Here is a 19893-nt window from a genome sequence, read left to right on the forward strand (position 1 = left end):
GCTGTCAACTTGAACATTATTTATGCAGGACCACAACAAGGACTAACAGGATGTTGAATTCTTGACATGTTTACAATAATAATTTTAGAGCAGCCCTATGCGTGTTTAGGAATAACTGACTCTGGTCTGATCAACAGGAAACTATATGTAAACACCTTTCTGGCACCACTACTATTTCCTCTGTTGCATAATTAATTCATTGCCATTTAGGAAGGACCTTTAGTAGTTAAGTGACTACAGAATGTCTCCAGTATTAATTTTTTTTTTTTTTTTTTTTCTTTTTTTTTTTTTTAATGTAATGACTTAAGCTTAAATAATAATGAAGGTAAGTGCTTCCCAGGATGCACTTCATGAATATCTTTACTCTTTTATATAGTTCCAATATAAATTCAGAATTCCGGCTTTTTCTTCAATGCCAGTGTAAAAATCATGCCATGTCATTATCACACACCCAATCAATGCAAAAATAATGGATACAATATATGGGGTAAATAAATAAACATAAAGAAGGAAAAAAGATAAATAAATAAATAAATAAAAAAATAAAATAGATAGACAGACAGACAGACAGACAGACAGACAGACAGACAGATAGATAGATAGATAGATAGATAGATAGATAGATAGATAGATAGATAGATAGATAGATAGATAGATAGATAGATAGATAGATAGATAGATAGATAGATAGATAGATAGATAGATAGATAGGCTATTTTACTCTGTCTATCAGATTGCACATTCCTCTGTTCCTAATATAACATGCGTTTGCTTGTTTTTAATGTAACATTTTAAGTAGCTATAAAGTCTATACTTAGCAACTAATGCTCATGGGTGCATTTAAATTATACAATATAAGCGGGGAAAAAAAACGAATGGATAATCTTTTCACTATTTTAATCTGGTGCAAAATCTGCCTGCATTGATTGCCTTATGGCCTTTGACTGACAGCTAAAATTTGACACTCTGTCTCTAGTCTGAACATTTCAAGTCATCATAATTATATGGACCTTCTCTGTACTCTCATTATATGGCACATGATAACAGTTCTGAAGGGCGCTTAGAGGTTAAGAGTGTAATCGATAAATCTGTCATAATTGGACCTGGTTTTATATAAGTGTAGCAAAGTCTCCGTATTCAGCACCGATGTTAGCCTAACTGGTGGCGTTTGGTCACACGGTTTTAAATTCCGGGCTTCTATACTCTTTGGTCAAGTGTCGCACAGAAATGGTAAGCAGCCTTAAATTAATGTTTTTTTTTTTTTTTTTTTTTTTTTTTTTTTGGCGTAGGCTAGTTATTATCTACTATTTGTATAACCACTGTTTTAGTTTTACTATGGTTAGTGTAGCAAAATGGTTAATTTGTAGTTACCATGGTTTTGTAGTTTTTGTTTTAGTAGTAAAACCATGATTAAGTTTTTTTATTTTTTATTTTAATTTTAAGCCATTTGATCTCCAAACCAGATAAAATATAGCCTAATTTATCACGAAATTAATGTAACTTAATCTAAATATATTTTTCCAAAGTCATCCTCGACCCGTCACTGTCGGAGTTTGAGGGAGAAAAGATCAAGGTGTTCATCGCTGTCATCTTTGTTCATATGTGCGCGCTGCGCGACGGAAATAGTGGACCGACAAGTGCTAAAGGTGCTGAGGCTATAGTATAAGGTTATTATTAGCCCTTATACATGTTTAACTTTTACATTCTATCAGTAACTTACATACAAGCCTACTTCACAATGACGGAGAAAGAAACCTAAAGAACAGTGATAATTTGATTTAACACATGCAATACTGCTATAATAACGAATGAATATGACGGTTAAAAACATGAGAAAAGATGATATTTAACGTTATTTCGTCACGCAGGTGAATGGATTAACGTGGCATCTGAAATGTTTTCAGTGCTCGGTGTGCGCCGTGTCCTTGAGTCAACATAACAGCTGCTTCATCAGAAATAAAGAGATTTTCTGTAGAACGGACTATAACAGGTAAAATGTTCTTGCATTTCTGAAGATTTTCATAATATGGCTATCGTGTACAGGGATATTTTCTTTCTTTATTTCTTTCTTCTTTTTTTTAAATGAAAGTTACAACCTGCAATCTTTGAGGAAATTACAAAAGAAAATTTAGATGAAACTCTCAAAAAATCATAATATAAATAGTTTAGGTTAAAGAGAAACACAACATTGTTCTGACAAATGTCGTGATTTTAAAATGGTGAAAAGTTTGTTACCAGCAAGAAAATAATATTTAAGTGATTTATGTTACTTTTTTCAGTACTTTTGGCATAAAATGCACTCGATGTGGCCTTCAAGTCAGTGCAAATCACTGGGTTCGGAGGGCAGGAAATGACATATATCATCTTGCCTGCTTCGCTTGCTTCTTCTGCAAAAGGCAGCTTTCTACAGGAGAGGAATTCGGCTTGATGGAGAACCAGATTCTCTGTCGCCTTCACTACGACATAATGCTGCAAAATCTGCAGCACATGTCAGATAAAGGTAATTTCGAATCTTTCTTGGATATGTATAACAATCTTTTGATTGTTTTAGGACATTAAAATAGTATTCTACATGTTAACTAGTAACAACCATCTCTCATTAATGCACTAATATGAGGGACACTTAAAAATGAAAGGCCATTTGTATCATAACAGGAAATATAATACATTTGGATGGAGATTTACCCATACAATACCTCCCAAAACCACCAAAAAGACCTCGTACATCTTTCACCTCGGAGCAGCTACAGGTACACTTAAAATGTCTCTTCTCCACCTGTGATAAAAGGGGACTGTAACTATGCATGCGCTTCTGTATGATTATGATCTAAAACACAGACAAATCATTGCTACTCGTGAATCCTTACATATTGGAATGGGCTTGCATGTGTATTTGATTTACATAGATTATGCAAACCCACTTTATTCAAGACAAGAACCCTGATGCACAGACACTGCAGAGGCTGGCAGACATGACTGGACTGAGCAGAAGAGTCATACAGGTAAAGAATGTTTATAGGCTAAAGTTTATACAGTGACTCATTGGATTTTAGAATTTAATTGTAACCACTAGAATTCTTGTAGTTTGGTTCCAGAACTGTAGAGCCAGACAGAAGAGGAACCCACTTCATGATAGCGTTCCTCCACAGGACAGATACCAGACCTTTGCAATGCCCTTTCTGTCAGATAACCGGTACTTCTTGCCCTCAGGTAGACCTGAGACTCACTGAGACTGCCCACTATTTCAGCATCTCTCTCAGAAGAAAAAAAAAAGTACAAGACTTTACCCCCAAAATTACCCAAACTTTTGAACAATATATGTGTATATATATATATATATATATATATATATATATATATATATATATAGTTTTTTTTTTTTTTTTTTGGGTAATTAAAAAAAAAAAAAATGATTACTTTCAGCAAGGAAAAAAACCCTGACTAAAGTCTAATAAAAGCTGTTATTTTGAAAAACATATTTAACAAAAAAAAATAACTCTATTTTAAATAACTTTTTGATTCTTCATAGAGTCTTGAAGAAATGTATCATAAATTCCATAAAAATATTAAGTAGCACAACTAATATTGATAATAATATTAACAATATTAGATAATACAATGTTTCAAATGATTTCTGAAGGATCGTGTGATCATATTTTGCAATATTACTGTTTTTACTGTATTTTTTGATATTATACAGTAGATGCAGCCTTACAGTAGTAAAAATCTTGCATACCCTAATTTTTTGAACCGTAGTTTAATACCACATTTAAAAAGTCAGAAAACTTGTATCTACAATAAACATCAGTTCTGCTTAGATGGTTCTGTATTTGTTTATTACTATATTTATTTATTATTTATATGGGGTGGAAAGGATTTTGAAAGGTATCATATGACTGACTGGAAATTAGTACATTGTGAAAAGGGTGTCTGTTTAATAATAATGAACACATCTGTATTTAACATCTTTAATAGTCTTTAGTATGTCTGGTGCCAATTTGATGCTGAAAGTTGCTCAAAACAAGTGAGATGGATAAAATTAACTTTTATACACTGTTACTTGAGTGGATTTAAGCTTTTCCAATTGTCATGTTGCCGAGTGTGTCCTTTTCATCTTGTGTAATCACTTGCCGCAAAAAAGAATGCCAGGCTTGACATCTTTATTTCTCGTCTGAGTGCTTAAAATTGTGACAGTTTTCTGACAGCCTAATGATATTTGTTTTCTTGCACTCAAGCAATGATTGTCAATTATCTGTCAGTTCATCTAATGATCCAATATAATCCAGCCATCAGGGTCCCTTATTCACTCGTGTTCATTGGTATGTAATAATTCTAATGGAAGCTGAAGGTCTTCAATTTTGTCTGTGTGTGTTTAATGGCAACCACGCTTTATCAAATGTCCAATCAAATAATGACCATTAAGCTATTCATTCAGTGAGCAATTCAACAAGCAGTAACAGACATTGAATACTGCATGATGCATTGATTCACTGTGCTGTCACCATTTCTTGAAATAATCTCAAAGTGGTGTATTGATTTGGACACATTTAAGCTTTACAATAAATCACAATGGCCAAACACAATCTAAAATGGCTTGTCCTTCCTAGTCATTTATGGGTCTTTTCTTTCCTGCACTGCACTGCACATACAGAATATTATACTGACCAAGTTGGACTCTTGAAGCTTACAATATTACTTTTCTCACACAATACCATTCAAATGTTTGTGGTCAGTAAGATATTTTCTTGTTAAGCTCAGCACAGCACTTATGCGATTAAAATACAGTAAAAGAGAAATATTGTGAATTATTATTACAATTTAAGATAACCGTTTCTATTTTTAATATATTTTTAAACTGCATTCCTGTGATGTCAAAGCTAAATTTTCAGCAGCCATTACACAGTCTTCAGTGTCACATTATCCTTCAGAAATCATACTAATATGCTGATTTGCCGCTCAATAAGCATTTTTTTTATCTTATTATTAATGTTGAAAACAGTTTAGTACTGCTTAGTATTATTATGGAAACTGTGATATGAAAAAAAAAAAAATTCAGGATCCTTTGATAAATAAAAAGTTCAAAAGAACAGCATTGATTTAAAATGGAAATCTTTGTAACATTACAAATGTCTTCAAAACATTGATCAACTTTAATGCATCCATCCTGAATAAAACTATTAACATCTTCAATAATATTTTGTCCCAAACGTAGAAGTTTGTTTTATGCACATGGTTGGCACAACATCAGCATGCAACTTCAGTTGTGCCCACATGATGGTGCTGACTCAGATTACAATAGTAAGTGTTATTTCTGATGGAGGGGTCGCCTTTATTTAGTATGTTATATGAAGGAGTCATGGTGGTACTTTGATTTCTTTAATGGTTCATGGATGTGGCAATCGACTAGTACCATGGTTTACATCAAACATATGCATCTTGTGCATTAAGTTTATTATATACTGTACTGGTATTTGCATACACCCCAAGGTATAATGTAAAAAAAAAAAAAATAAAAAAAAAAATATGGCAAAGGTATGAAGTCATTAAACCTACAAGCATCATGAAAACCAAGGGGAAACACATTAATTCAATTCAAGGATTCATTCAGATTTTCAATCAAAGCATGTGTTAACTAATGTAGGTGATTAGGTCAACTTCCTCCCCAAATAGAAACATTTCTCATAGGTTTAGCCTTTCTGTTCTCTCTCAGTCTCTTCATTGTTTGAGCCTCTTCCTGGCTAGTGAGGCTTTGGAGGACCGTCTCCGTGTGAAGCACGGTTCTAATGTTACAGGTCATTGTACCCTCACTGAATAGTGTCAGTGTACAGAAATGGACTGTTCCCCTTCTCTAAAGCAAATCAGGTTACACCAGATTCAGAAAAAAAGGGGTTATGTTTATTACAGTACACCCTGTCCCATAGTGGATATGAAGTCACTTCTATTATAATTTGTAATTGTTAGTACAGTTATTTATCTTAAAGAGATTGTTCACCCAAAAAAGACAATTATGTCATTTACTCACCGTCATGTTGTTTCAAACCTTTCTTATGTGGAATATAAAAGACAATATTTTGGGTCAGAATAACAATGGACGATCTTGAATTTCATTGTATCACCTTCCTAAAGTCTTATTATGTCTTTGAGCAAATGTTTCATGAAATTAAAGTCAAGCATCACATAATTTGTTACTGAAAGTTTTCAAAAAACAAATGTGCAATGTAATCTGTGGATAGTGCCTTGGGAAAATGTCATTGTGTTTTAGTCAGGAAATATCCTTTCACCTGTGGGGGGATGTGATTGGCTGCAATAGACTTCCATAGTCAACAGCTCTTCAGGAGGAGTCCAAGCATAAATACTCTGACTCCCCTGAACAAGATCAAATAAAAGCCATCAGTTTTTCTCCGGACAAAACCACACTCAGGTGCTGCATTTGGACACAATCCTTGTAAGTCTTACATTTCTTATTCACAAATTCTTTGTGGTTTGAAACTAAATTACAATTCTTTGCTGCACCAAGTCAAAAAATGGTTTTCTCATTAAAATGCAGCATTTTCATATTTGGTAACAGTATGCTATATTCAGTGAATTTAGGTTATTTCACTGTAGTGTAATATTAAATAGTAAATATAAAATATCTGTCTGCAAATGAATATTTGTTTACCAGCAGTACACATACAGTTCAGCAAACACCATGACCTCCAGCTTCTCTGTGCACAACCTCTCTCTGGGACGGCAGCCGTCTTTCTCCAGCATGTCTATGCGTGACAGTGGGTTTCGGGGACGCTCTAAAGTCCCAGTGTCCCTCTCCTCAGCCAGTACTCTGTCCCTATCTCGTTCCACCTCTCTGGGAAATGGCTTAAACATCCTAAGCAACCTCTCGCTGAATGGTCTAGGAGTTGGTGCCAGTGGGAAGGAGACCATGCAAGGTCTAAACGACCGACTCGCCAGCTATCTGGAAAAGGTGCGTTCTCTGGAGAAGTCCAATGCTGACCTGGAGCTGAAGATTAAAGAGTTGATGAAGGAGCGAGCACCCAAGGGTCACGACATCGAGGGACTGATGGCTCAAGCGCATGCCATTGGACAAGAGGTTTGATGATCTAGCTCTGTTTATTTTGGTTTTAGTTGTTTCCTAGACAAGAAAGCAGAAATAATGTTCAATGATGTTCTTGCATGAGATCCTTAATTAGTCAGCATCACACTTCTGCTCTTTAGGTGAGAAAAAAGACGTTGGAGAATGCTCGTATAATGCTGGAGATTGACAATGCCAAGCTTGCAGCAGATGACTTTAGGGTCAAGTGAGTTTTGCTCTTTTTGTTCCTTCCTATAATCCCAGAGAAAGATCCATCATGAAATATATTATTTTTGTACTAATATCTAGGTTTTATTGGTTTATTCTATTATTTGGTGCTAAACAGATGGGAGGCAGAAGCTACTCTTTGCCAGTCAGTTGAGAGAGACTGTCATGCTCTGAGACGAGCAAAATCCGATCATGATCAGATCATCGCAACCCTTCGAGGAGACCTGGACAGTCTGAAAGAGGAGCTCTATTTCCTCAAGAAGAACCATGATGAGGTTAAACACGACTGAAACAAAAACATAACATTAATATTATGAATCTTAAATTATTAGAAAATAATAGTCAGTATTCATCTTGATGCAATTAATATTCATAGGTAAAGTTTGCACATACATTTTTGCATAATTATATGCTGAAAGTAATGCACAATATGGAAATATTTACAGCAACTAAAAACAGTAATTACATGCACAGGTTTTGAGCTCATAACCCCACCCTACTCTAAACCTAACCACTTACAACAATATAAAAAATGTAATAAGCAGATAAACATATAGTGAAAATAATTTTAGTCAGATTATACTATTACATAGATATATTTTGAGCAAGACCATGCCTTATTTCTCACTGTAGCCATTTAGATATACATCAAGATTTTTAGTCCTGCATATAGAAAGAACACCCTTTTCTTTACATTGATATATAGAGTAATCAGTGTGTAAAGCACACACATTAACACACACAGACCCAGGTCTACAAACATACGTATGGAGTAGGTGAAGAAGTGTTTGGTCAGACAGGTGTGGCTCCACTCAAATGTAGCATTTAACCCTAAACAAATTCATCACTTAACAATAAGCATCTGCAGAATGTTAAAAGCACAAATAGATAATTGTACAAAAATGATCAAAAATATATGGAGTCATTGCATTATTGCTTTCATTTTTAAAACAAGACACAAGTGAATAGAGTAAAACAATGAAGATATCATTGTACTTCCCCAGTTGATTGAGTACATTAAGAATTTTGTATTACAAGGTTTCCGAAAGGTTATGTTTAAATATGCAAATGAGACATGATCTAATTAAATTAAATATATTTTTCATCATCAAAATAAATAAATAATATAAATGGGAAAATACTGTCAACAGCCAGAAAATCATAATCATAATTTTGTTTTTAGGAATAAAATGTATAAAAACAGGCAAATCATGTATGAACAACCCCACTGTAAAAGCTGTTAGAATATAGATAAGAAAAAAACCCTGTAAATTTTAAAGTCAAAATATTAAAGTATTGGTATTAAAGTCTACATTTCAGGTTCAGTGCAAGAGAAAAAAAAAACTAATTTTGAGAAAATGGCTTTTGAAGATGTATATTGTAATTGAAATCAACAGACACAAATACATAAAGTGCAATAAAATAAACACTAAAAAGTTTATTTTGGATTTTTCTTTCCATAAGTCTGAAAATGTTATGAAAATGTTATAATTGGCTATATTTCTAAGAAAATTTGTATCATTTGATATTTTGTGATCTAATGCAATTCACACATTTTAAGTGCTTAAATGTGCAAATAATCTTTGGTGAGATTGTAAATGTCTCGTCTGTCTCCATGAGAGAAGAACACACTGAAGGCCCGTCTAGCCAACGAACAAGTGAACGTGGAGGTGGACGCAGCCCAGGGCCCAGACCTCGGAGCAATCATGGCAGAGCTAAGGGTGCAGTACGAGAGCATCGCACGCAAGAATAAAGAGGATGCTGAGATGTGGTATCTGAAGAAGGTCAGTGTACGATCCAACATAGACTCCACACCTCAATCAGCTATTTATAGACTGATGACTTCACTGCAAACACAGGTGTGTTTAAATGAATATATGTTCTGTGTGTATATGTGACAGCTGGAAACCGTGCAGTCGGAGGTGAAGGAGAGTAACGAGGCTCTGCGATGTGCTCAGAGTGAACTCAATGAAAGACGCCGCTTCCTGCAGGCGTTAGAGGTGGAGCTGGACAGTCTGCGCAAACAGGTGACGTGAATGAACGTTTATTCTAAAATTGCTGCAGTTTGTCTGTGAAATGTCCACTACAGTTGGTAAAAGCATGACTTTTACTCCTGTTGAGACAAATCAAGTAGTAACTGAAGTAACCAGTTAATATAGATGCAAGTGCATGCTTCAGAACAATGGAACATTGTGGATTGTTGCATCCCATAAGTTCCAGGAAAGTCTCCCAATTTCTTTCTTTTCTTTGTTTTCCTGAACTTTTCCAGTTGTTTAGATGGTCATGAAGATGCTGTAAAGTATACTTTTTAATAATAATAAAAAAATATTTCCACTGCATCAGAACAGATTAAGTAAAATAAGCAAATGTTATCAAAAGGACAAATCTTTAAAAATCTTCAAAACTCAGCATACATGTTGAAATTCTACTCTATTTTCAGTGTATGTTCATGAAGTATGACAGGGGATTTGAAAACGTCATGATGCCAAGGAGCCCCAAATATAATGACCCTCATGTTCATATTTTATTGTTTATTTTTTATTGACAGTAAATATTTTTTGTTGATGATATTCATGTTGAATAAATAAAATAATTGACTTGACTTAATAATTGATAAACCAAATCATTAAAATATTATCTGGAAAAGTGTCATTTATTATTAATTATTAGGCTTTAATTAATTATTAGGCTTTAATTAATTAATTATTAAACAGTGTATCTGTATCTGAGATTAACACTTTACAAAAGTCTTTATGCATTAGTAATATCAAATGTTTATATACAAGATAACAGACAAATTCCTTACTAATTGCTAGTTCTTTTCCAAATTTCCTGTAGAGTGGGCAAGACTGAATTGCTTGAAGTCAAGAGGGAATGGAAAAAACACATCTTCCCAACCTTCTTACAATTAATTGCTTATGCTATATTACTCATCTGTAAATCTGTTTGGATAAACATTCAAGGTCAATGAATATGTCAGTGAGCTGTGTGAGGCATCATATTCTTGCAGTGTTTTACTTTTGACCTTTTTTGGACTTTAATTTAGCTCATAGTTTGTCAACAAATATCCAGAGAACATGTCAAGGTTACCTCTTCAGCACAGGAAACCACAGTCCCCTCCGTCTGCTGTTCATCCCCATGCAAACAACAACCATATATGTTTACCATATAAAAAAAATCACTCTGTAATACATGTGATGACAGTCTAAAAACACGTTGCGTCCTCATGGCCTGGACAGGTGATGAAGATCTTTCAGCAGGTTGTTAAGCTAGTAGTTCACACATACTGGTTATAGATCAGACATTATACAAGGAAGTTCATTCTTGATGGCGCTCATCTCTAATAATGGGTTTAAACTAATCAAACTCCAGTCTGTATTTCGAGCTTTGTATTTTTAACTCATTGAAAATGTTATGGCTCGCCTCAGGTTGGTGTTCTGGAGGGGAACCTTGGAGAGACAAATCAGAAGTACACTTATGAGATCGAGCATCTTCAGGGCTCGCTCACACAGATGGAGGATGAACTCTCGCAGTTGCGCCTGGACATGCAACGAATCAAGACCGATTACGAGCAGTTACTGCGTATCAAACAGAATCTGGAGCTGGAGATCGCCACCTACCGAAGGCTGCTGGATGGAGAGGAAGTGTAAGAACATAGAGAGGTTTCTCAAAGCTGAAATATGCGGTTTTCTTTTGACACAGTACCTCAAGTATACCCAGATAATGCTGAAGGAATCGTCTCTGATATATATATGTATATATATGTTTTTCAGGATAAAAGAGACACCCTCTCCTAAAAGTAAGTCTGTTCTGAATGGATAGTTCTAAGACTATAAAACTAAAGATGTATTCATTTTTTTTTTAAAATATACAAATACTGTATAATGATGATACTAATATGGAAGAATGGGGTTTATCTGAATAAAATGCTTGAGCAGTGTTTTTGTATTTTGCTTTCAAACATCAGTACAAACTGGAATATTTTGTTATTGAAGCTATGATAAAACCAAAACCAAAATATAATTTTTAAATAAGCAAACACAATAACACCAGCTGAGGCAAGATTTTCCATGTTTTATATGTTTTAATACAATATTGAACTTTTACTAATAACTTTCGTTGACCAAAACAATGGTTTGATATATTGTATATTACATATTTACAGTTTTGTAAATATATATACAGTATATATAGAATTATTTAAAATTGCTGACACTCTGTTTTATGGTTGGTTTCCATAGTGACTAAGCTCTCTGCTAATCTGAACTCAATGTATTTTTCCTGGGTGGTAATGGTGGAAATGTTTAAAATGTTTTAAGGTTTGCACTATTTTTAAAAATAAAGCCACCTGAGAAATGTTCACTGGATTAAAAAGAGCTACAACTAGCCCTACAACAGTGTCATTAAGTTGATTTAAATTGTAGTTGTCAACAAGTATTTGAAGTGTAACTCGGCACAATAAATTAGTTATAGTTTGGTGATCTCCTAAAAAGAGCTTTTGAGCCCCTGCAGTAGCATAATAGTAAACTTAAAACACTGGACTTGCATAAATTCTCTATGTATGAGAATTCAAATGCTCATAGCATTTTCTTTCTGCCTTTTGTAGAAGAACCTGAAGTGAGAACCAGGAAGATTGTAAAGGTGGTCACCCAGACCATGGTAAATGGAAAGGTGGTGGATGAATCCAGTGAAGTTGAACAGATTGAAGAACGAAAGTGATTCAGGCTCACAAGTGACACCTATATTCTTGTGCTTTATCAATGGGTACACTTATCACAAGACTATTCTCAGAGATCTGTTCATCATTTCAACAAAAATTTAATAAACATGTCAGCTATTACAAAGTAGTGATGTGTCAGCGGTCTTGGTTTTTTTTTCTACAACCTCTTTTTCATCATATAGGACTATAAGACTTTACATCTTCACATTCTCTCATAATTATTTGAATGTCTTGCATTTCTTTTCTCTGATAATATTTCTTCTTCATTCATGCACTTTAGGTCTGATTCTGTAAGGCGAGTCGCAATAGAGTGGGCCATTTAAGAGTAGCCCAGACCGAAAGTCACACAGTGAAACTAAATACATATGATACTAGCTGATTTCCTGAATAAAGTAGGCCTGCTAGTTTTAGGGACGGTGGTAGAAAAATGATATGTAGCTGTGGATGGGGATTTGAACCTGTCTGGTCACAGTGTGAGAAACCAAGCCAAAGGATGAAATCAAGACAGCCTCACTGACCAAACCTCTGTAGTGTCAGATGTCTTGCTTTTGTGAGGCTTTCTGGGTGAAACAGCTACTACAGTCCCAGCCCATCACGGTCCTTGTAAACAAGAGCATTTACTTTGGCTTGCTCTGATGAATTCCACAATTATTGCCAGGTATAAAACTATTCAAGCACTTAAACAGACTTTCAGTAAATTCTAGGAATCTTACACATGTCAGATTTATATATCTATTGAAAATCCAGAATTTATTTTTCATTCTCAGTGCTGAATGAAACTATACTACATCCAGAATACTGAATGAAATGTCTGAATTCATCATTTTAAAATGTAAAATTTGATCTACTAACTATATCTGTAGACAATTAGCTCATATAATGAAAATGTGACACTTATGTTTGGATGAGAGCTCCAAAAACCACATTCAGTTATGCAGTTTTCAATATGGGGCATTCATAATTCACATTTCTTTTTGTCATTGTCTTTTTGATGATTATGGATGTGGAGTGCACATCTGACAAATAAAAGTGTGTGAAATGCTTAGAGTCCCAACTCAGCTTTAGCACTCTGTGTGTAAACCATCTCATCTAAACCATTGCGCAGATGAGTAAACATACTGATACATACAATGAAGAATAAACTTTAGACTGACTGGCCACAGACTCTTGTTTGGTTTCTGTTATCCATAATAAGTGACTTATGAAACATAAGTTGATTTTACCATTGTTTGTGAACCACAAGCATTATTGTAACAAATGCCATTTCAAGCTGCTGCCTATTGGGCTATATTACTGACAACAAAAGTGATATGATGTCTACCACTGCCTTTGGCAAATACTATATAATAAAATACTGCTGCACTGTAGTGTATGTAATGTATAATGTCTAACATACATAACAAATATCTTAAAACTATTTGTTTTTACATGTCAAAAGCCCCATAACAGCAATCTCAAATACTGCTGCACTGTAAATGTGTAATTTACCCAACAGACAATTATCAATATAACTTAAAAATAAAATCGCAGTATTCGCTTCCTTTGTACAACACTGCCTCCTTGTGGCACGACGTACGCAGAGTGGTTTTGTTTACGAGCATCATCTTTTTCATCATCATGTACTTTTTTCATATTCACGTGACGTGAGTTTCACAAAAAAAAAAACAGGATTAATAGAAACGTGGACGTTGACTTTACATCTTTATCTTTTTTTGTGTATTTAGTATTGTAAATAAGTCACACACACACACACACACACACACACACAAACACACACACACACACACACACACACACACACACACACACACACGTATATATTACACAAATTACAACTGTACAATTATTATTATTATTAATGTTATTATTATCTGGAGTGCAATTATGGCTTTCAGGGATGATTCATATCACTTGCGACAGTCAACATTTCCATTCATGAAGGGTTTTTATTTTTATTCATTTATTTTGGAATATTACAAATTCTTACAACAACAACAATAATAATAATAATTATTGTAATATACTATTTTACTATTGTAATATACAAGTGGTTTCCACAAAGACAGCATGAATGGAAAAGTGAACTGTCATAAGTAATATAAACCTTGAACGCTTTCTCTAAAGATCTAGAAATACTACAATAACAACAAATACTAGTACTACTAAAGCAATAGTACATTTCAATTTCAGTGTAAAATATTCAAGTGGTTTCCACAAAAATAAATAAATAAATAAATAAATAAATAAATAAATAAAAGTAAATTAATTAATAAAAAATTAATGGATGAGTTAACTGTACTGGAACATTAAAACTATAAATTAAAATTAAAATCATACTACTACTAACAACAATAAAATGTACTATTGCAAAATTAAATGAAAAAAAAAAAACTATATGCTGGATGACCTTTTTTATTGTACGGTCTAACTATTGTGTATAAATCTTTCTTTCTGCCGTTAGAACAGACTTTATACGGACGAGACGGGTTTTCACAATTAGCCACCTGTATTTGTGTCCTGCCCCTTTAAATTTCGCCGACCAATCAGGAAAGTCGGCACATCCTTTTCCGTCTCAAGCCACACGCTAAACACACAGGCGCTGTGTGCTCATCCCAGGACAACAAAACACCCAGACAGAAAATAAAGCAAATTGCTGCAGGTACTCATATTTTAAATAAACACTTATATTCACCTCATTCCTGTGACGATGTCTTTTTCTCCATTCTTTACAGTCGTCCATCCAGTGTTTTTGGTTTAGCTCTGTACAGTTTCCAGGCCTGTACTAACCACACTAACACCATCGTGCACACTTAAAACATTTGTTCTATCAGTAAATATAGACCAGCATCTACATCTAAATATCATTAAAATTATGTGCCTTTTAAATCGTTTAGCTAAACACGTGCGTTTGTAAACTAGACACCTACAGATAAGCATATATTACATGGTTATACTAAGTTTAAATCTGTTATGTTGTGTGTATTTAATAGTGCACCATGGCTCAGGACGGGGTGATACTGCAGTTCAACTTTCCCACATTCGGGGACTCCATGCTTCAAAAGATGGATGTTCTTCGTCGAGACAGACGTTTCTGTGATGTTGTGGTCCGCATCAATGACTTGGAAGTGCCTGGACACAAAGTGGTGTTTGCCGCTGGCTCCCCTTTCCTTAGAGACCAGTTTGTCCTTCAGGACTCACATGAAGTACAGATATCTACACAGCAGGATGCAGAAGTTGGACAGAAGCTTCTTCTGTCCTGCTACACCGGGACACTGGAGTTTCCAGAGCTGGAATTAGTGCACTATTTAACAGTTGCTAGTTTCCTCCAGATGAGTCACATTGTAGAGCAGTGCACCGAAGCTCTAAATAAATTCATAAAACCACATGAGGTCAAAGACGAGCGTGCATCATCCCGACAGCCATCGGACTTCAACGCACAGCGTGGCCAACCAGCTGTGGAGACAGTATGTGATGAAGAGGATGAGGTGGACAATGATGGAGAAGATGACTTTGATGATGATGATGATGATGATGATGATGTGATCATACAGCCCAAGTCTCCACCTGTGTTTAGAAACTCTCAGAGCAACAGCAGAGGAGAGGAAAGTCCCATTAGTATCGTTAAGGTAGAGTCAATAGATGAGCGAATGCCTGATAACTTTCAGAGTCGCTCAAGTCGCTCGCCAACACTGCGCTCACCGGAGCCACAACACTCCCTGATAAACTCCACAGTGGAAACCCGACATGCAGAAATCGCCATCAACCCCACAGCTGAATATTCCCTGTCCCCACCTGGACCCAGCGGCTCCGGGAAAGGGAATCTTTGGGGATGCTCAAGAAATGTCGATAAGGGTATGCAGTGGTACCACCAGTGCCCTAAATGTGCTCGCGTGTTCCGTCAGCTGGAGAACTACGCCAACCATCTGAAGATGCACAAGCTGTTTATGTGCCTCATGTGTGGAAAAACATTTACCCAGAAAGGAAACTTACACCGGCACATGCGTGTCCACGCTGGCATCAAACCCTTCCAGTGTAAGATATGTGGAAAGACTTTTACTCAGAAGTGTTCGCTGCTAGACCACCTGAACCTTCACAGTGGGGACAAACCACACCGTTGTAATTACTGCGACATGGTGTTTGCACATAAACCAGTTCTCCGTAAACACCTGAAGCAGATCCATGGAAAAAACAGTTTTGATAATGCCAATGAAGGCAGTTTGATTGAAGGACTATAAATTCATGTTAACGTCTAAATAAATTCTATTAATATACATGACGTAGACACAATTTGTCTTGAAGACACAATTCTGTATAAAAGTGGTTCTCCGCCAGGAGGTCAGGGTCCACTAGGGGGCCCCAGTAAAGGCCCGTTCACCGCAAGGACGATAATTATAACAATAATGATAAAAGTAATAGTTTCAAACTTCATTCTAAATGTCAACAATAAATAAGTCCACACCTCTGTAGCACACTGGAACAATATTGTCGGAATCAGTTTTAAAGAGCAAGAGCATTTAAAGCAATCGATGACAGAACTGCAGCACGTGTTTATAATAAACAGAGAATTATTAGACGCTGGTGTGGACACCACATCATGAAACAAACTCGTTATGTTTTTAAGTTTATTTATTTTTTAAGAATAGGTACCACAGGTACATAATTTATAGGTACATAAATTCTTGACAAGCGTGGATTGAACTAAAAAAGGTTGAGAACCACTGCTGTAAATTAATACACTAAATTACAAGAACTAAATGAAGTGTCCGCTGATTGATAAATACATGTACAGTCAAAGTCAGGTTTAATGTCATTTTCTTTTTTTCATATTGCAGGTCAAGGGAGATGTATTAAGTTGATTTTGAATGCTGCTGTGGGATCATTTGGCTGTCATATCTTTTGTAAAGATTCAAATATATTTTTAAAGTATATCTGATCAGACCATATTTCAGTTTTGAATGCTAATGTATAACTTCCTCACTTGAAGACAGCTGTATTTGAACACTATTGCACAACTCTTGGTCTGTAATAAATGTTTCCACGTTTCCATCTGTGTGAACATGCCAGAATTCGGAGAACATTGCTGACTCACTAATAAATAATTGCAGATACTGCATGAAATGTGCACTTCTTTCTGTTAATGTTCATTATGCTATGAAAAAATAAAAGATCACATCAAATCAACATGCTAATACATTAAGGATTTCAACATTCAGATCGATTCCAATTTTGTTTATTTCTTTGCTTTTATGACACACAACTATGACAGAGCTGTATCATGGCGGTAAAGCATTACCGTGGACACATAGCATGTCGACCTCCGTCCACTGGAAGATTGACCCCTGTTATAAATGTTGCTGCATCAGATGCCAGGAAGGCGATAGCATGAGCTACTTCCTCTACTTCACCTGGTCTGCCGAGAGCATGAGTCACCTTGCACTTCTCAAGGAACTGGAGCAAAGCACAAAATACAGGACGTGTTATTAAGAAGCATGCATTACAGTCAAATTAGATAAAGCATTTGACCTTAACTCATCACCTGAGCATACTGGTCCTCATCAAGTCCTGCACGCTTGTGAACTTCTGTAATAATTACTCCTGGGCTGTTAAGACAAAGCATTTGTATGACCTCAGTGTAACAATTCTTTGGCCCATAAAATGTAAAACAACAGAATGAAACTTACCAAACTGAGTTGACACGCACTTGCTTTGATGCCAACTCTACAATTAAGATTGAGATGAGAAAACACTTGTTTGTAGAGCAGTAATACCCAAGCCTTTGCATCAACTAGTAGAGGAGACCGGGGCTAGTTGTCACACTTTGTACTTTGGTGTATTTGTCAGGGCAAGTTTATTATTGAAAGTCAATTTCTGTAAATGGACATGACATTAGCTAAAAATCTCTTCATCATTTCTGACATTTAAGCTCTAAGAGAATGCTGTCACACTTTATAGGGTAAATTGCAAATATTGTAATTAATATAATGTGTATAGTAATACCCTTGGAAACAAAATCAACATTCATTTGATAGAAGAAAACTATTAACTCAAGACAAATAGCTCTGGTCTCCTGTAAATAACATTAGAGATTCTATAGAAATATTATAGAGATACCTTACCAAGGGCAACACAGCGTGTGAACTGGTCGATGGCTGATTTGGACATGCAGTAGGCAAGTACACCAGGAAACTATAATGGATAGAAAATGTTTAAGACGATCAATCAGGGCCTACAAGAATAACACAATGAGCAATTCTTTTATATTTACAGATTTCATGGTTCATTTTGGTACTGATGTATAAACTCATCAAACTCACTGATCGTTGCCCATTCACACTGGACACATTCACAATCGAGCCTTTCGTTTTGATGAGATGAGGCACACAGAGATGAGTGAGATGATATACTGATCTGAAAGGGAAGAAAATGTGTCAAATGTTGTTTACCTGTTCTTATAAAGTCAAATACCCACATCTTAAAATTATTATCTACTGCACCCAGCGGGGCGCAAGGGCATGCTATAGCATCCATGAAAACGTTTAGTAAAATTGTGTAAAAAATAAAAAATAAAATAAAATAAAATAAGTGGACAAATGAGTAAATAAATAATACATTTAACAGTTCAGTACTACAATAAGTAGTAAAAAAATGTAATAATGTAACTTTAAAAATATACTATTATAATATTAACCGCATTTATAATATTTCATATTTATAGATAATTAACAAGAAACTACATACATTTTTACATTTTATGTTGTGGGAAGGGAGTCCCTCATAGCAGGATGATCATATTTGGGGGTCTGCAGCATCTAAATGATTTGAAAAACCCTGATTTACTGAATGCAGTGCACATTCCAGAAGTTTAATAATATTTACCTGACATTGACAGACATGACCTTGTCATACTGGGCCATGTCTGTTGTCTCTATACTGCCCATGGCGAGGATTCCTGCACTGTTGATGAGGACATCCAGCTTCCCAAAGTGAGTAATGACCTCTTCCACTGTCCTCTTCACTGTGTCCTCATCTGTTAAGTCTCCTGGCACTAATAAGGGCAACACGTTGGACAGGAGCCATAGGGAGATGAGCATTTATGATTGAATCACTAAAGCCTATTAACATCATTGAGACGGTATTTAACAGTCTGAAGAGATTCAAGTGAGTTTTACTTTAACTGCCCCACAAGCTTCGCACTCTTTGGCGACTTTGGTGAGATTGTCCACATCGCGTCCATTAAGCGCCAGCTGGGCGCCCAGTCTGGAGAACAGCACCGCTGCGCCCGCTCCTATCCCTGAACTCGCGCCGGTGATCAGCGTGACTTTGCCCTTTAAAGAGCCAACCTGAAACACCAAATCATCATGTTTAAAGTCAAAGTTTAGTGTGAATTCAAACGCAACCAGTTTATCAAAGCGACTGAGGTTTATGTGCACTCAGCAAAATGGGGCTCAACCGCTGATCTATATAATCAATATTTAATCAGTTCTCTATTATAGATCAGTGGACTCAACCTACTTTGAACGCATCTGGAGTTGCCATTTCGATTCATATGATATTCACAGCTCTTGAGTGACGCAACTTTTATTTTCCCTTTCGCTCACGTGCAATAGAAAACGAGTTAGTTACGTCATTGTGTACGTATATTGTACAAGCGCAATAAGGTACAATAAAGTACAAGTATTCAGACCATTACTTTATTTCCAAATGAAGTCAGTCAAATATGAATTGCGCTGTTCAGTTTTCTCGTGCCAGAGTATATCTGTATTTTTATTATCAGACTATTGTGGATTTCAGTCAAAGGGACTTTTACTTAAAAATGAGTTTATCCAAATATCCGAGTCACTAGCGTCATAACGATTTCAAAATTGAAGTCCTAACT

At 35.5% G+C, this 19893-nt stretch overlaps 4 protein-coding genes across 5 annotated transcripts; 3 read left to right on the forward strand and 1 right to left on the reverse strand.

Moving 5' to 3' along the window:
- The first annotated feature begins 319 nt into the window (after positions 1-319).
- Positions 320-3282, forward strand: lhx6b (LIM homeobox 6b). The gene is made up of 7 exons (XM_042723401.1): positions 320-325; positions 1527-1646; positions 1869-1990; positions 2280-2500; positions 2656-2750; positions 2907-3001; positions 3083-3282. The coding sequence occupies exons 1-7, from the start codon at positions 320-322 to the stop codon at positions 3228-3230; spliced, it is 807 nt and encodes a 268-aa protein (XP_042579335.1). The 3' UTR covers positions 3231-3282.
- A 3013-nt stretch (positions 3283-6295) lies between these two features.
- LOC109090791 (keratin, type I cytoskeletal 18-like) lies at positions 6296-12144 on the forward strand. 2 transcript variants are annotated; one of them, XM_042724763.1, is made up of 9 exons: positions 6296-6445; positions 6665-7087; positions 7213-7295; positions 7416-7573; positions 8918-9081; positions 9199-9324; positions 10726-10943; positions 11071-11096; positions 11904-12144. In XM_042724763.1, exons 2-9 carry the CDS (start codon positions 6692-6694, stop codon positions 12014-12016), a joined length of 1284 nt encoding a protein of 427 aa, XP_042580697.1. In that variant the 5' UTR covers positions 6296-6445; positions 6665-6691; the 3' UTR covers positions 12017-12144. The 2 variants fall into 2 exon arrangements, with proteins under 2 accessions (XP_042580697.1, XP_042580698.1); XM_042724764.1 differs by having other exon boundaries at positions 6301-6445; positions 6668-7087.
- Positions 12145-14564: 2420 nt separating this feature from the next.
- LOC109098617 (zinc finger and BTB domain-containing protein 26-like) lies at positions 14565-17185 on the forward strand. The gene is made up of 2 exons (XM_042724765.1): positions 14565-14676; positions 15008-17185. Exon 2 carries the CDS (start codon positions 15014-15016, stop codon positions 16250-16252), a length of 1239 nt encoding a protein of 412 aa, XP_042580699.1. The 5' UTR covers positions 14565-14676; positions 15008-15013; the 3' UTR covers positions 16253-17185.
- A 48-nt stretch (positions 17186-17233) lies between these two features.
- On the reverse strand, positions 17234-19838 carry LOC109098354 (3-oxoacyl-[acyl-carrier-protein] reductase FabG-like). The gene is made up of 8 exons (XM_042724766.1): positions 19530-19838; positions 19187-19357; positions 18894-19072; positions 18332-18425; positions 18134-18203; positions 17699-17735; positions 17554-17617; positions 17234-17465 (listed from the first exon to the last, which is right to left on the reverse strand). Exons 1-8 carry the CDS (start codon positions 19551-19553, stop codon positions 17307-17309), a joined length of 798 nt encoding a protein of 265 aa, XP_042580700.1. The 5' UTR covers positions 19554-19838; the 3' UTR covers positions 17234-17306.
- Between the last annotated feature and the right edge of the window lie 55 nt (positions 19839-19893).

The sequence above is a fragment of the Cyprinus carpio genome, chromosome B5, assembly GCF_018340385.1.
Source record: "Cyprinus carpio isolate SPL01 chromosome B5, ASM1834038v1, whole genome shotgun sequence".
Taxonomy (NCBI): Eukaryota; Metazoa; Chordata; class Actinopteri; order Cypriniformes; family Cyprinidae; genus Cyprinus; species Cyprinus carpio.

Coding starts and splice junctions, on each gene's coding strand:
- lhx6b (XM_042723401.1), top strand. Junction 1,647..1,868: donor TGGACCGACAAGTGCTAAAG/GTGCTGAGGCTA, acceptor TTCGTCACGCAG/GTGAATGGATTAACGTGGCA. Junction 3,002..3,082: donor CTGAGCAGAAGAGTCATACA/GGTAAAGAATGT, acceptor TAGAATTCTTGT/AGTTTGGTTCCAGAACTGTA.
- LOC109090791 (XM_042724763.1), top strand. CDS start 6,692: ATGACCTCCAGCTTCTCTGTGCACAACCTCTCTCTGGGACGGCAGCCG. Junction 9,082..9,198: donor AGATGTGGTATCTGAAGAAG/GTCAGTGTACGA, acceptor TATATGTGACAG/CTGGAAACCGTGCAGTCGGA. Junction 10,944..11,070: donor CTGCTGGATGGAGAGGAAGT/GTAAGAACATAG, acceptor TATGTTTTTCAG/GATAAAAGAGACACCCTCTC.
- LOC109098617 (XM_042724765.1), top strand. CDS start 15,014: ATGGCTCAGGACGGGGTGATACTGCAGTTCAACTTTCCCACATTCGGG.
- LOC109098354 (XM_042724766.1), bottom strand. CDS start 19,553: ATGGCAACTCCAGATGCGTTCAAA. Junction 19,073..19,186: donor AAGCTTGTGGGGCAGTTAAA/GTAAAACTCACT, acceptor TCCAACGTGTTG/CCCTTATTAGTGCCAGGAGA. Junction 18,426..18,893: donor GTCATGTCTGTCAATGTCAG/GTAAATATTATT, acceptor CTTCCCTTTCAG/ATCAGTATATCATCTCACTC.